The 12,062-nt window shown below is 41.6% G+C and overlaps 1 protein-coding gene across 2 annotated transcripts in view; it reads right to left on the bottom strand.

Moving 5' to 3' along the window:
- The window catches only part of ACOT11 (acyl-CoA thioesterase 11), a 70,489-nt gene that overhangs the window by 1,040 nt on the left and 57,387 nt on the right, over positions 1-12,062 (bottom strand). For both annotated transcript variants that reach the window (XM_082264890.1, XM_082264889.1), the window contains exons 10-15: positions 10,700-10,755; positions 8,053-8,119; positions 6,167-6,250; positions 3,895-4,028; positions 3,691-3,822; positions 1,226-1,349 (exon numbers count right to left, since the gene is read on the bottom strand). In XM_082264890.1, coding sequence (XP_082121016.1) covers positions 1,226-1,349; positions 3,691-3,822; positions 3,895-4,028; positions 6,167-6,250; positions 8,053-8,119; positions 10,700-10,755 — 597 coding nt within the window. The remainder of the gene's footprint in view (positions 1-1,225; positions 1,350-3,690; positions 3,823-3,894; positions 4,029-6,166; positions 6,251-8,052; positions 8,120-10,699; positions 10,756-12,062) is intronic.

A 12,062-nucleotide genomic window follows, 5' to 3' on the forward strand; every position in this document is an offset into this window, starting at 1 on the left:
GAATTCCTTCACTTTGGTGGGATTTCCTCTAACTTCCTGTTTTACATATGGACCTGGAAGTGAAATCCCCCCCCCTCTTCCAAATGGGACACAGGTGGCAAAAAACTGACAGGTGTTGTAACCCTCTCATATTCTATCCGAAATGGACAGAAAATGTTTTGCCTTTAGTTCTACTAACAAGACAATGGGGATGGTTTAGTAAAACTGGAGAGTGCAAAATCTGGTGCAGCTGTGCATGGTAGCCAATCAGCTTTAAACTTTAGCTTGTTCAATTAAGCTTGGACAGAAAAATCTAGAAGCGGATTGGTTTCTCTGCAAAGCTGCACTAGATTTTGCACTCTCCAGTTTTTATAAATCAACCTCAATGTCTGAAGCATAAAACCAACCAATCAGATTCTTCCTTTCCCTCTCTCATACTATGCTATGTAAAAAGGAGGAATCTGGTTAATGTGGTATCAAAAGTGCAAAGCACACCAATGATCTCCAGGACAGGTCCAAGGCTTTATTCAGCGATATCATCATAGTTACAGAAGCAATGTTTCGGAGACTCGCAGAACCCCTTCAGCAGGCATGTGGCATCTTGCAAAGGGGTGGTAAAGAAATGGTCCTGCAGGGCTCCAAAAAATTGCTTCTGTAACTATGATGTGATCGCTGAATAAAGCTTTGGACATGTTCTGGAAATCCTTGGTTGTACTGGTGACATACTTTCCGCTTTGAATGTGTTAGTTTTCCAATTGGGAGTTTGCTGCAGCACCCACTTACACTCACAGCCATTTTTTGAGGAACGTGTACCAGTACATTGGGAATAGTGTGTTTGAATTCTGTTCCCCATAACTTCCCAAGCCCTATTATAACCCCCATTCCCTCATCTATCAACTGGCCAACAATCCTCCTACTCCCTGCATTTCTAACTAAAACACTCCTTACATGCACCAGACACATTTCCAAAAACTTCTAAGCATTCAACAATGCACAGTAAAGTACTTTGCCTTCTCCTCAATCCACTAACCATAACTTCAACAAAAGCAACCATATATAAATGTGATATCATTTATTGGAATTGCATCACAAATATTTGATGCATGAAGGACACTTCCAGGAAGATTGGCTATGCACAGCCGCAACCCTGCCCGTTACAGAACTATACGGTTTTATAATATGGCACCATACATGAGAATGGCAGCTATGTCTAAGACATTAACATGCGATCTCCTGAAAGACATACCTTTGTCTTGTCTCCTTCTGACCATATACAGAATCCAGAGCAAAGGGTCTCACCCCGGGAGTATTCATCAATAGGAGGATGTGTAGGGAGAGAAACAGATCGAAATGCCACAACATACGGGTCCCTGTAAAGAAAGTATCTTATTTATGATCATTGCACAAAATTGTTACATGGGAACACCAGAAAGAAATAAAATCTGCTGCCTAGAAAAACCAAACCCCAAAGAAGCAATCATGATTTCTATCTCTCGCTTTCCTTATACATCAATCCAGTTAAAGGCTTTCTTCACAAAGTGAAGTATACTGGAAATGCTACAACGTACAAAGACACTGTAGACCAGGGGTGTCCAAACACGTTTTTTTGTTTTTTGTTTTTACAAAAACATGTAGCAGAATACATATTGGCCTAAATTTATAAAGAAATTTGATTTTTTAATTTATTTTTTATTTGGATAGGTTTTATAGCAGAAAGTAAAAAAATATTTTCTTTTTTTCAAAAATTGTCTTTTTTTTGTTCAAAGCGCAAAAAATAAAAAACCCAGTGATCAAATACCACCAAAAGAAAACTCTATTTGTGGGGAAAAATTGGGGAAAAAAAGCACATAAATTTATTTTGGGTACAATGTGGCATGACCACGCAATTTTCAGTTAAAGTAAGAGTGCCATATCGCATAAAAATGTCCTGGTCATGAAGAGGGGATTGATCTTCCGGATGTCAAGTGGTTAATCATTTTTATTATTACGTATTTGGAGACAATACAGACAGGCAGTACAGATACAAAATCGTGTGTGAACAAATGCATTTATACTTGTACAACCCAGATATGATGTTAAAAATACAATGTAATACAAAAAAAGTGTGTTAAACAATGGTTACAAGACACAGATAACAAGTATTGTATCTTCAGGACATCAGAAGCCAGTGGACTATATTGAAGAAGCAGCAGATGTAAAAGAAAAGATATGCACCATTTGTGATACTGAACAGCAACTTCAAGTTCAACTAGGGGCAGGGCTTATTTTCTTAGAGAATAGGTGCAGGAACTCCCCCCTTCTGAGTCACCCCTAGTCTCCGCCCCCTACCCACCTCCCAGTACCGCCCCTTTTAGAAAATATTGAACCAAGTATCATTTTGTGGTGCGACGTAATTTTTATGGAATATGTTAATGATAACAAGAAAAGCAGTAAAATAGATCCCATGCAGCAACAATAGTCCCCTCTGCCCCTCCACCAACAGATCCTCCTCACAACAATAGACCCCCATCAACAATTGACTCCCTTAAAAAAAGTACCAACCAAGCAAAAATAGACCCCCAGCAGCAACAGACCCCTGCCCGCTCCTTATCAACAATAGACCTTCCCAAAAACAAAAGACCCCACCAACAACAATAGCCCCCCCCCCATCAAAATATCCTCCTCAAAACAATGGACCCCCCTCCCCTATCAACAATTGACTCCCTGCAACAAAATACCAACCAAGCAAAAATAGACCCACAACAACAACAACAGATCTCCCATCAGCCAGAATCAATAGACCCTTGAGCAGCCAGCATCAATAGACCCTCCATCAGCCACCATCAATAGACCTTCCAGCAGCCACCATCAATAGACCCTCCAAAAACCAGCATGAATAGACCCTTCAGCAGTCAACATCAATAGACCTCTCCCTCAATAGTAGATCCCCCCCCCTTTAACAGCAATAGACCCCCATACAAAAATAGATCCCCTTCAGTGACAATAGATCCATAGAAAAAAGCATGAATAGACCATCCAGTACACCCCAGGACCCCTTGCCATTACATACATTCAGTGCTAAAGGTGCCGGAACTGCGTTCCCCCGCATTCCCACTGAAAAAAAGCCCTGACTAGGGGTATGATATCTGGTTAGTGTAATTTACGTGTGGCCCAAGACAATTCCTCTTCTTCCAATGTGGCCCAGGAAGTTAAAAAGTTTGGACACCCCTGATGTAGACAACTTAGTAGCAATAGTTTTGGGAGGGCCATTTTCTGTTCTAGCTGACTGTGACCCTGTGCTCAAAGCCAGCTCCATAAAGACACGGATTGGTAAGTTTATTGTGAGAAACGTAGGCGGTTTCCATTTACACAGAGCCATAACCTCAACTCTACTAAACACCACTGGGTGGATTGGAATGCTTATTGCAAGCCACATCTTCTCATCCAGCATAAGTACCTAACCCTACAAATTTTCTTTTGGTGGAGGGGGGTCTTCTGAGAAGAGCGGAAGCTGTTATAAAAAGGTAAAGAATTGGTAAAACTCCATTAATGCCCATCGTTTTGAAATTGGGTGTCCAACAAGCTGATATAAGTGGGATGGGCAGGTGTCAACAAACTTTTGGCCATAAGGTCAGCATGCATCTCTCTCCCTCACACAAACTTACATACCCAGCCTGCTACACACAATGAAAGAGGTCACTTTACATTAAGACAGGTGCTCCAGTTCCTCACCCAGTAGCACAGGGCGGCCGCTGTGAAGCCAGGATGATAAAATCTTGCAGCTTCCCATCTGCACTGCACACTGTACTGATTACATGATAAATAGCGTCATCCTCATTCACTTGCTGCAGCAGCTGGCACTCTCTGTAGAGAAAACATGATAGTTATTCAAGGAAACATACCAGACACTGGCCTATCTTATCTCCCCATGCTCACTTATAGAAGGGGTCCCACTGTTTCCTGCGGCACAGGTCAGAAAGCAGGTTGAAGGTTTGTTTGGCATTGACGGTCACCCTTATATCCAATTTGAAGGACAGAAATGTGTTCTCTTCCAGGGTGTACAGCTGAACCTATTTAAAAAACAAGCACACAAATTGTGATTTCTTGTGTTGAATCTTTCAAACCTTTTACAGTATGATTAAGGTTAATCTAAAGCAAAAACAAGGAAGGACTATGCACTGAATAATAGTGGCAATCCAAGCCTGTAGACCAGGGGGTCTGATAACTTGTGAACGCCAATAAAGCCCGACAACCGTCTGGGTCAGGAGGAGCCAGCTTATTCAGTGCATAGTCATGATCTACCAGCACCTCCTTTATGCTGTCATCCCTAAGGATTCATATTTAGACACCTACCTATAGATTGTCATCTGATCTATTCAGGAAATACAGGCAGGTATCTCTTACAGAAAAACGATTCATGCATACAAGTTCCCATATTCACACCCCTGACAAAGGGGATTTCCCGTAACGCGTAGGGTGTCTACTGGAAACCAATGCTCCATCATCTTTGTGTGATCATGACATGTTTGTATACCTCACTACTATATTTTCCATGTACATGTTATCACTGTGACTTTTAATGTGTTACATTAAAATTTATAAAATTTGTAATTTTTATATTGGTGGTGTTACTTTTGGCCTTTAAAGTCTCATTCCCTTAGGGGGGTTCTCTCTTGTTCTTCGCAATTGGGGATGTTGGCCCATTAACACCCTGCCCTGCTTAGATGAGTGTCCTCTAGATTCTATACTGTAATGTTCTTAAAGTGGAGTTCCGGCCACAAAATCGACATAATCGATTTTGGGCCATCCGCTTGCTATTTGTCACCTGAAAAAGAAATGGATAGTTACAATTTTTTTTTTATTTACTTACCTTGTTATTGAAGAAAAATATACTCCCCTTTCTTCCACTTCCTCCCTCTGCAGCCGCGGCCCGCGCCGTCACTTCCTCTTTGCACTGATTCCTGGGAGCTGAACGCCATCGCTCCCAGGAATCAATGCGTCTGCACCGACCCCGCTCGTCACTTCCGGTGCGGCGCCTCATTCCCTGCTAAACAGCTTCTGGGCATGCCCAGAAGCTGTGGAGGGATGACGTGCCCACACCGGAAGTGACGAGCGGGGCCGGTGCAGGCGCATTCTGGGAGAAGAGGACACGGAAGAGGACACAGAAGGGGATGCGCTGGCTTCAGCTGCCCACATCCAAGATGGCAGCGCTGGAGAAGAAATTTTCAAGGCAAGTATTTCTTCTAAAAGGTAAGTGCGACCCGGGACAGTACAGAGGCTATCCATTGTGGAATGTACTAGCCCTGACTGCCCCGGGGGTATTTTTATTGGAAAAAACATTTTGTGGCCGGAACTCCGCTTTAACTAAATGTTGGAGATCTGCTGTTGAATTCCCTTCAGTTTTCAAGTTGTTAGATTGTTATCTGGCACACCTGCCATGAACAGTGTGTCAACGCAAAGTGGCACAACTTGTAGGATATATTTTAGATTAAAACAGCTTGCAAAATGTTTACCTCCAAGAAAGGCACAAGAACATTTTCTGAGCTAGGTATCTACAAAATAATATAAAGATATAAAAGAACTACAGAGATCCATCTAAGAAAAAACTATGGGAGCTGAATTTACTAACTTATCTTTAGGGCTTTCCAATTTATCCTTTCTTCACTATTTGGAACAAGTATGCAGCCAGTGACGGCAATATACTTGACCTGCACACTTTCATAAGTGAGTGACACACTACGTGGTAAAACAAGAATGAACAGCAATGGAGCTTGTAACTTGAAGTCAAGTCAGCAATAGCAGGTTACATGTAAAGAGTTTCTGTACAGTTTTTGACCTTCTAATTCTTAAAAATTAATTGAATAAGACCCCGTTCAACTGGGACGATCCGACTTGCCGGGGCGACCTCACAGGTCACGGCACGCAGCTCCACCGCGACCTCGGAGAGGCCGGCACGGACTTCATAACATTGAAGTCAATGCAGGTTGCCCCAAAGAAGCTCCGGACCCTTTTTCTAAGTCGGAGCGACTTGTGTCGCTCCTATTAGAACGGGTTCACAGCTTCTCTATGGCAGGCGACCTGTCAGGCAACCAGGTCGCCTGACAGGTCGCCCCAGTGTGAACGGGGTCTTAAAGAGCTAGTAAACGGTATTGCCAATAAATAAGAAACAGTTGAAAAGAATAAATTCACAAACAGTAGCTTCAAGTACCTTATTTATTTCTGCAGCTAGGACCCAGTCAGTTTTAGACACCAACATTTTCAGAGCATAAACATTGTTGTAACTCAGGTAAACCTGAAGATTTAAGAAAAAGTAATTAAAATCATGACAAATGATTACGATTTAGAAAAACCAGGCCTTCAGAGACTATTCGGGAAATCAGTGACTTAGATTGTAATTAATCACAATTACCATATCAGACCTAAGAGGGAGTTAACTCATATAACCAAGCAATGATATAAAGATAGAAGAAAAACATAATTCAGTTTCTAAACCAAGGATGATATTTTAGAGTTGTCACAATTACAATGCTGCTTGCAACCTGGCATTGCATTAAAAAAAATGTACATTCTTAATATACTAAAATGCTACAGAAAACAATTAAACAACTCTAGATGTTAACAGGTTTGATTGCTAAAGCATATTTATGGTCAAAATGTAAAACCATATTTATTTCCACATTGTATTTCTAGGTTCTTCAGGGGTGCCCTCACAAAATGCCTAAAAATGTTCCCAAATTGCCCTAAAATTGGATCAAGCATGCCTTTTTGTTACACAAAGTTTTTATTATGTAACATTCCAACCTTGGGCACCATGTGGGCCAGCCTTAAAGCATTTGTTACCCCAACACTTCATATTCCTGATATGTGCCTGCTGTACCATGTACTTGTATGAGAAAATACCCTGTTCTCTTTGTATTGCTTCTTTTATGTGAAATCCCTGGTATTCCTGCCAGTCCCTCTGCTTTCCTAATAAAAACTGACCACACTAAGCAGAACATGCAGTGGTCAGTCCTCTAGTTATGCTGGGAACTCAGTGTACTCTCCTCCAATGATCAGACTTGTCCTGACAAGCCCTCGCTGCACAGCCATTCACTGGAAAGCTCAGTCTGCTGCTGCTTCTCCTCCCCCCAGCTCATATGCAGCTGAGAACAGACGGAATGTGATCACTTATAAAAAAGGGATAAAAGGCATTTATAATTTTTTTTGTATATCTATACAAAAATGTTTTGCCTTTCACTTCTATTTTAAACTGAATGAGTTGTTTTACAAGGTGACCCTACAATCACTTTAAAGGGGTTGTAAAGTCAGAAGGTTTTTTATCTTAATGCATTCTATGCATTAAGATAAAAAACCTTCTGTGTGCAGCAGCCCCCCTCAGCTCCCCCCCCCCCAATGCTTACCTGAGCCCCCTTTCGATTCAGCAATGTCCACCCGGGACTCCCCTCCTCATTGGCTAAGACACAGCATTGGTACCATTGGCTCTAACTGCTCTCAATCAAAGCCAGTTAGCCAATGAGGAGAGGGGGCAGGGCCGAACAACAGCTCTGTGTTTCAATGGACACATGGAGCTACAGCTCGGCTCAGGTGCCCCCATAGCAGGCTGCCTTCTGTGGGGGCGCTCAAGGGAGGAGGGGCCAGGAGAGCCGAAGAGGAACCCAGGGAGAGGAGGATATGGGCTGCTCTGTGCAAAACCAACTGCACAGAGCAGGTAAGTATAACATGTCTTAATTTTTTTGAAAACCAAAAACAAGACTTTACAATCACTTTAAGTTTCCTAACAACTGCGGACATCATTGGTTGATAAGGTGGATGTCTGTCACCTGCACAGCATTCTTACTTTACCCCCATTCCCCTCTCTGTCAGCACCGGGGTCATATCAACTGCGTGGTGGAGAGAAAATGAGGGAAAACAAATGCTAGAATACTAGTCAGTACCAGTGTGCGTTGCAAGGATAAATCCATCTTAAATTTTTGGTGTCCTATGTATTTGCTGCTGCAGCATTTAAAACTATTAAGGGGGCCTCAAAGCTGTGCATAAATGTAAAGGGTGCCTTGACTGGAAAAGGGTTGAGAAACACTGGCCTAGAGGACCTACCTGGTTGCTTGGATCCCATGGAACAGATATTGGCACCTCTGATTGCTTGCAGGATATAACATATTTACTGTTGGCAGAAATAAAATTTTGTGCGTAAGTAGAGGAATGGACCACAGGGCCAGATAATGAGCACTGAAACATTCGTTATCGCTCACTGATATTTTCCAACTGGCTTATGTATGATCTGACTTCTTAGAAAATCTCTGGGAAATTTCTATTCTAAAAAAGAGGGTAGGAAGGTGTCAATTGCACTTGCTTTGCTTCAATCTACCAGTTGTGCTGCGGGAGGAATAGTCCTGGTACTACAAAGAGTTCTTTGCAAGATCTTATGCAGGCCATACACGGGTCAAATTCCAAACAAATTTTTCGAAAATCAGAAATTTCTTGCGCTTAGTGATCCAATGGTGCCACCATTGATTTCGAAATTCGACCAACCAAGCCTTTAATTTCACCTCATGTTGCTGCAGAAAATAATCTTTGTGACCAGGAATCTTCTTTTCTTTCCGGGAATTTTATTTTCCTTCCAGGAACTTTCTTTTCTTGTGCTTATGAGCATTTCTTTTTTTATTATATTTCTCACACTATTCTCCCAGCATTGATATAAAAAAGCAGATGCGCTAAACTCATAAGTGTCAACCAGTCAGGTTGAGGTGAACAAAGGCAATATAGTGCAACAATTAGGTAAACTATTAACTAATACATATGGTGAATAAACTGATGAGTACTCTGATATGTCACAAAGAACAAAATACAGTGAGTCAATCTCCCAGCATTGAATAGAAAATTGGCCTTTGTTGCAGCCCACAATGGTGTGATATTCAAACGAAAATTCTTAGATAAGATTTTCGAAAGAATATTCTTTTCAAAATTCGTCCCATGTATGGCTGGCCTTAGGGAGATAGCGGACTTTCTATTGCTAGTTCAATGCTGCAACATGCACTTTATTCTTTACTAGTCTGATAAAAGTGTTCGATAGTCACCCAAAATAATTTGATCTTAAAAATGGTATTAGATTTTAAATGGGGTTTATCTGTTTATACTCCTGTATCCCACATGTTATAACTTGTAGCAGATTTTCCTGGGAAATGCCCTACAAATATTTTCTTTCTATGGAAATGTTGCTCCCTGCCCTCCAATTCCAGTGTCCTGTCCTGGCAGAGCAGAGTAACAGCCACACCCTTTAGTACAAGTTCCCTCATAGACTTCAATGGCAGAGAGAAGGAAGAGACTTTCCTGATCAGTTACATTACATTACTGAATGTACTGGGTCTAATTCTTCTGCCTATAGAACTGCACAGTCATATTAAATAGTCTGAAAAGGTACATTTTGAAAAAAAACAAATGTATTATACTTACCTGCTCTATGCAAAGGTTTTACACAGAGCAGCCTCGAACCTCTGCTTCTGGGTTCCCCCCACCGGCGCTCCAGGCACCTCCTCTTCTCAATGCGCCACCGGAAGAAGCTGCTTCCTATGGGGCGCACCTGTAGGCTCAACCCCACTACCTGGTAACAGGTTTTGATTGACAGCAGCAGGAGCCAATGGCTCCTACTCTGCCTCTGTAAAAAGAGAATCAGGAGAAGAGGAGTGCAGAGTGCTGGATCAAGATAGGAATCAGGTAAATATAAGGGGGGGGGCAATACAAACTCTGGGACATTTTTTACCTCTATGCAGGGAATGCATTAGGCAAAAATTGTGTAGGCTTTAGAACCACTTTAAAAAGAGTATGTTACCACAAAATTGAAGATTATACCTACAGTTAATGAAATATATAGCCTGTAAAAATTCTATTGAATCTTTTGTAGCCTATATACTTTGGTATCCTGGCAATTCCGCTTGGCTTTACTATCAAACTGACCACGCCAGGCATGGGAGCAGATCTATGCTGGTGCGGTCAAATTGTGTCACTGGGATCACAACTAGGAGACCATGTGAGTAGAAAAGAAAGTGGCACTTCCAAACCCAGGAACTTGGAAACTTCAGTTTTATTCTTCAAATCAAAGGTACAACATCAGACAGGAACACAAGACAAACTGGACAGCAGACGCGTTTCACACCTTGTGCTTATTCATTGCGAGGATCACAACTAGGAGATACAGGCATGCTGTGCTGTATCTCCTGTAGTCAATATTGTGGCTAGAACACCCCTGCTTAGCCCTGGTGTGTTGTGGCTGCAGCGGGTGTGAGAGTGAACCCCCTGTGTGTGACATCACACTGTGCCTGCCAGATTGCTGTAGACACGCCTCCTGCTATGGGGGTGCAGGATATGAAGGAGGCTGGGCAATCATGTGACAGCAGGTTTAAGATAAATAAAAAAGTAAAATTTTTTTTGGTTTATAGTAAAAGCAAGCTGAGCAAGAAATTGCTTTGTGCTGTCTTATTCCAGATTTTAAAACCACTAGGTTCACTGTCAAAGAAAGATTACCTGATTATATTTCTATTTCTGTGACTTAATTAGGTTTTAAAAGAACAATCCTCATGTTGCCAAAAAATACCTGAACCCCCATGCTACTACGGCGCCATCATATAGTCTAATATGGCTATAGTCATACACTTGCATTTTATAGCCATAGGAAGTTATCAGTATGACGATCCCCTAGTGCTGTCATTGGTACACATTGGTTTTCTGCAATGCTTTTTCTACTTACCGATCCAGTCTAATCTTCCTACGTGCATATGCCTCCCGGTAACGTCTTTCCCCATCCTGCAGAAGAAAAAAAAAGCTATGTGTTCTGAACATTTAGAACTTTTAGAAGTGGACAAAGTGGCCATTGCCGCCTACTTCTGTCAATGAAATCCTGAGAGGAGGGAGCGGGGTGCAAGACGAGCTTTATGTGTCTATGGTAGCACACAACCCGGCTCAGAATCAAGCCTGCAAAAGTGCCCCCATAGCAAATGGCTTGCTATGGGGGCACTTGGAAGGGATGAGGAACCAAAAACAGTGGCAGGGGGGACCCCAGAAAAGGAGAAAAGGGACCGCTATGTGCAATACCATTGCACAAAGCAGGTAAGTATAAAATGTTTATTGTTTTAGGGAAAAAATGCAAGCCTTTACAATCCATTTAAATGTTATAATGTCTACCATTTAAAACAACACTAAAACTGTGTTTCTGGCTTTTTTAAACAATGTTGCACATTTTTTAATACAACACAAAAAAGAAATAAAACAATAATACAATAAACAAAAAGGAAAATAAAATATAATGCTAAAAAAACAAAAGAAATAAAAAGAGAATCAGAAAGCAGTTAAGTGTGGCTTCACTCTGCTGCGCTGCAATTTGGCCGCAGTTGGGTATACCTGTGGGTTTGAAGTAGTTGACCTGCGGTTTCCTATAGACTGTTAGGTTGCACATTGTTTTTTTGTGAGTTTTCTGAAAGTCCACCAAAGAGTCTCGCATGCTGTATCTTTGATTCGGATTCAGAAAACGCAGCAAAAACACGCAACCTAATACAAAGGAGAACTGCGGGTAACCACATGAAACCCGCGGATACACATGCACTGTGATTTGGCTGGTAATTAGCAGTATACATAGTTAGTCTGGCTGAAAAAAAGACAAGTTCAAAAACACTAAAAAGGATAAAAAATAAAAAATTTACAATCCTACATACGCAATTCTATACCCACAGTTGATCCAGAGGAAGGCAAATAAACGAAAGAAAAAAAAAAACAGAAATCACGATCCAATCATGATCCAATCACGATCCAGTCTCCATCACCTCCAGTCTCCATCACCTCCAGTCCCCTTCTGTCCTTTGTTTTTCCATCATTCCTTCCATCCAAAAGTCCATCCCCGCTTCTGTTTATTACCTCATTCCTTCATCGCTTTCTCCCTCCATCTCTCCATAACTCCATGATGCCATCCTTCTACAATGGTGAATGCAAGCAAGACTTCATGTACATATGTGGGAAGTATCATCTCATATTGTAAGGTAAGGAAGTCTGAGAACGCATGCTTGCCTTGCTTCTGCCATCTTCCCCTCATAGAAATGGATCTATCTCTAGTTGCCACA

The sequence above is a fragment of the Pelophylax lessonae genome (genome assembly GCF_965119305.1).
Source record: "Pelophylax lessonae genome assembly, chromosome: 8".
In the NCBI taxonomy this organism is placed as follows: domain Eukaryota; kingdom Metazoa; phylum Chordata; class Amphibia; order Anura; family Ranidae; genus Pelophylax; species Pelophylax lessonae.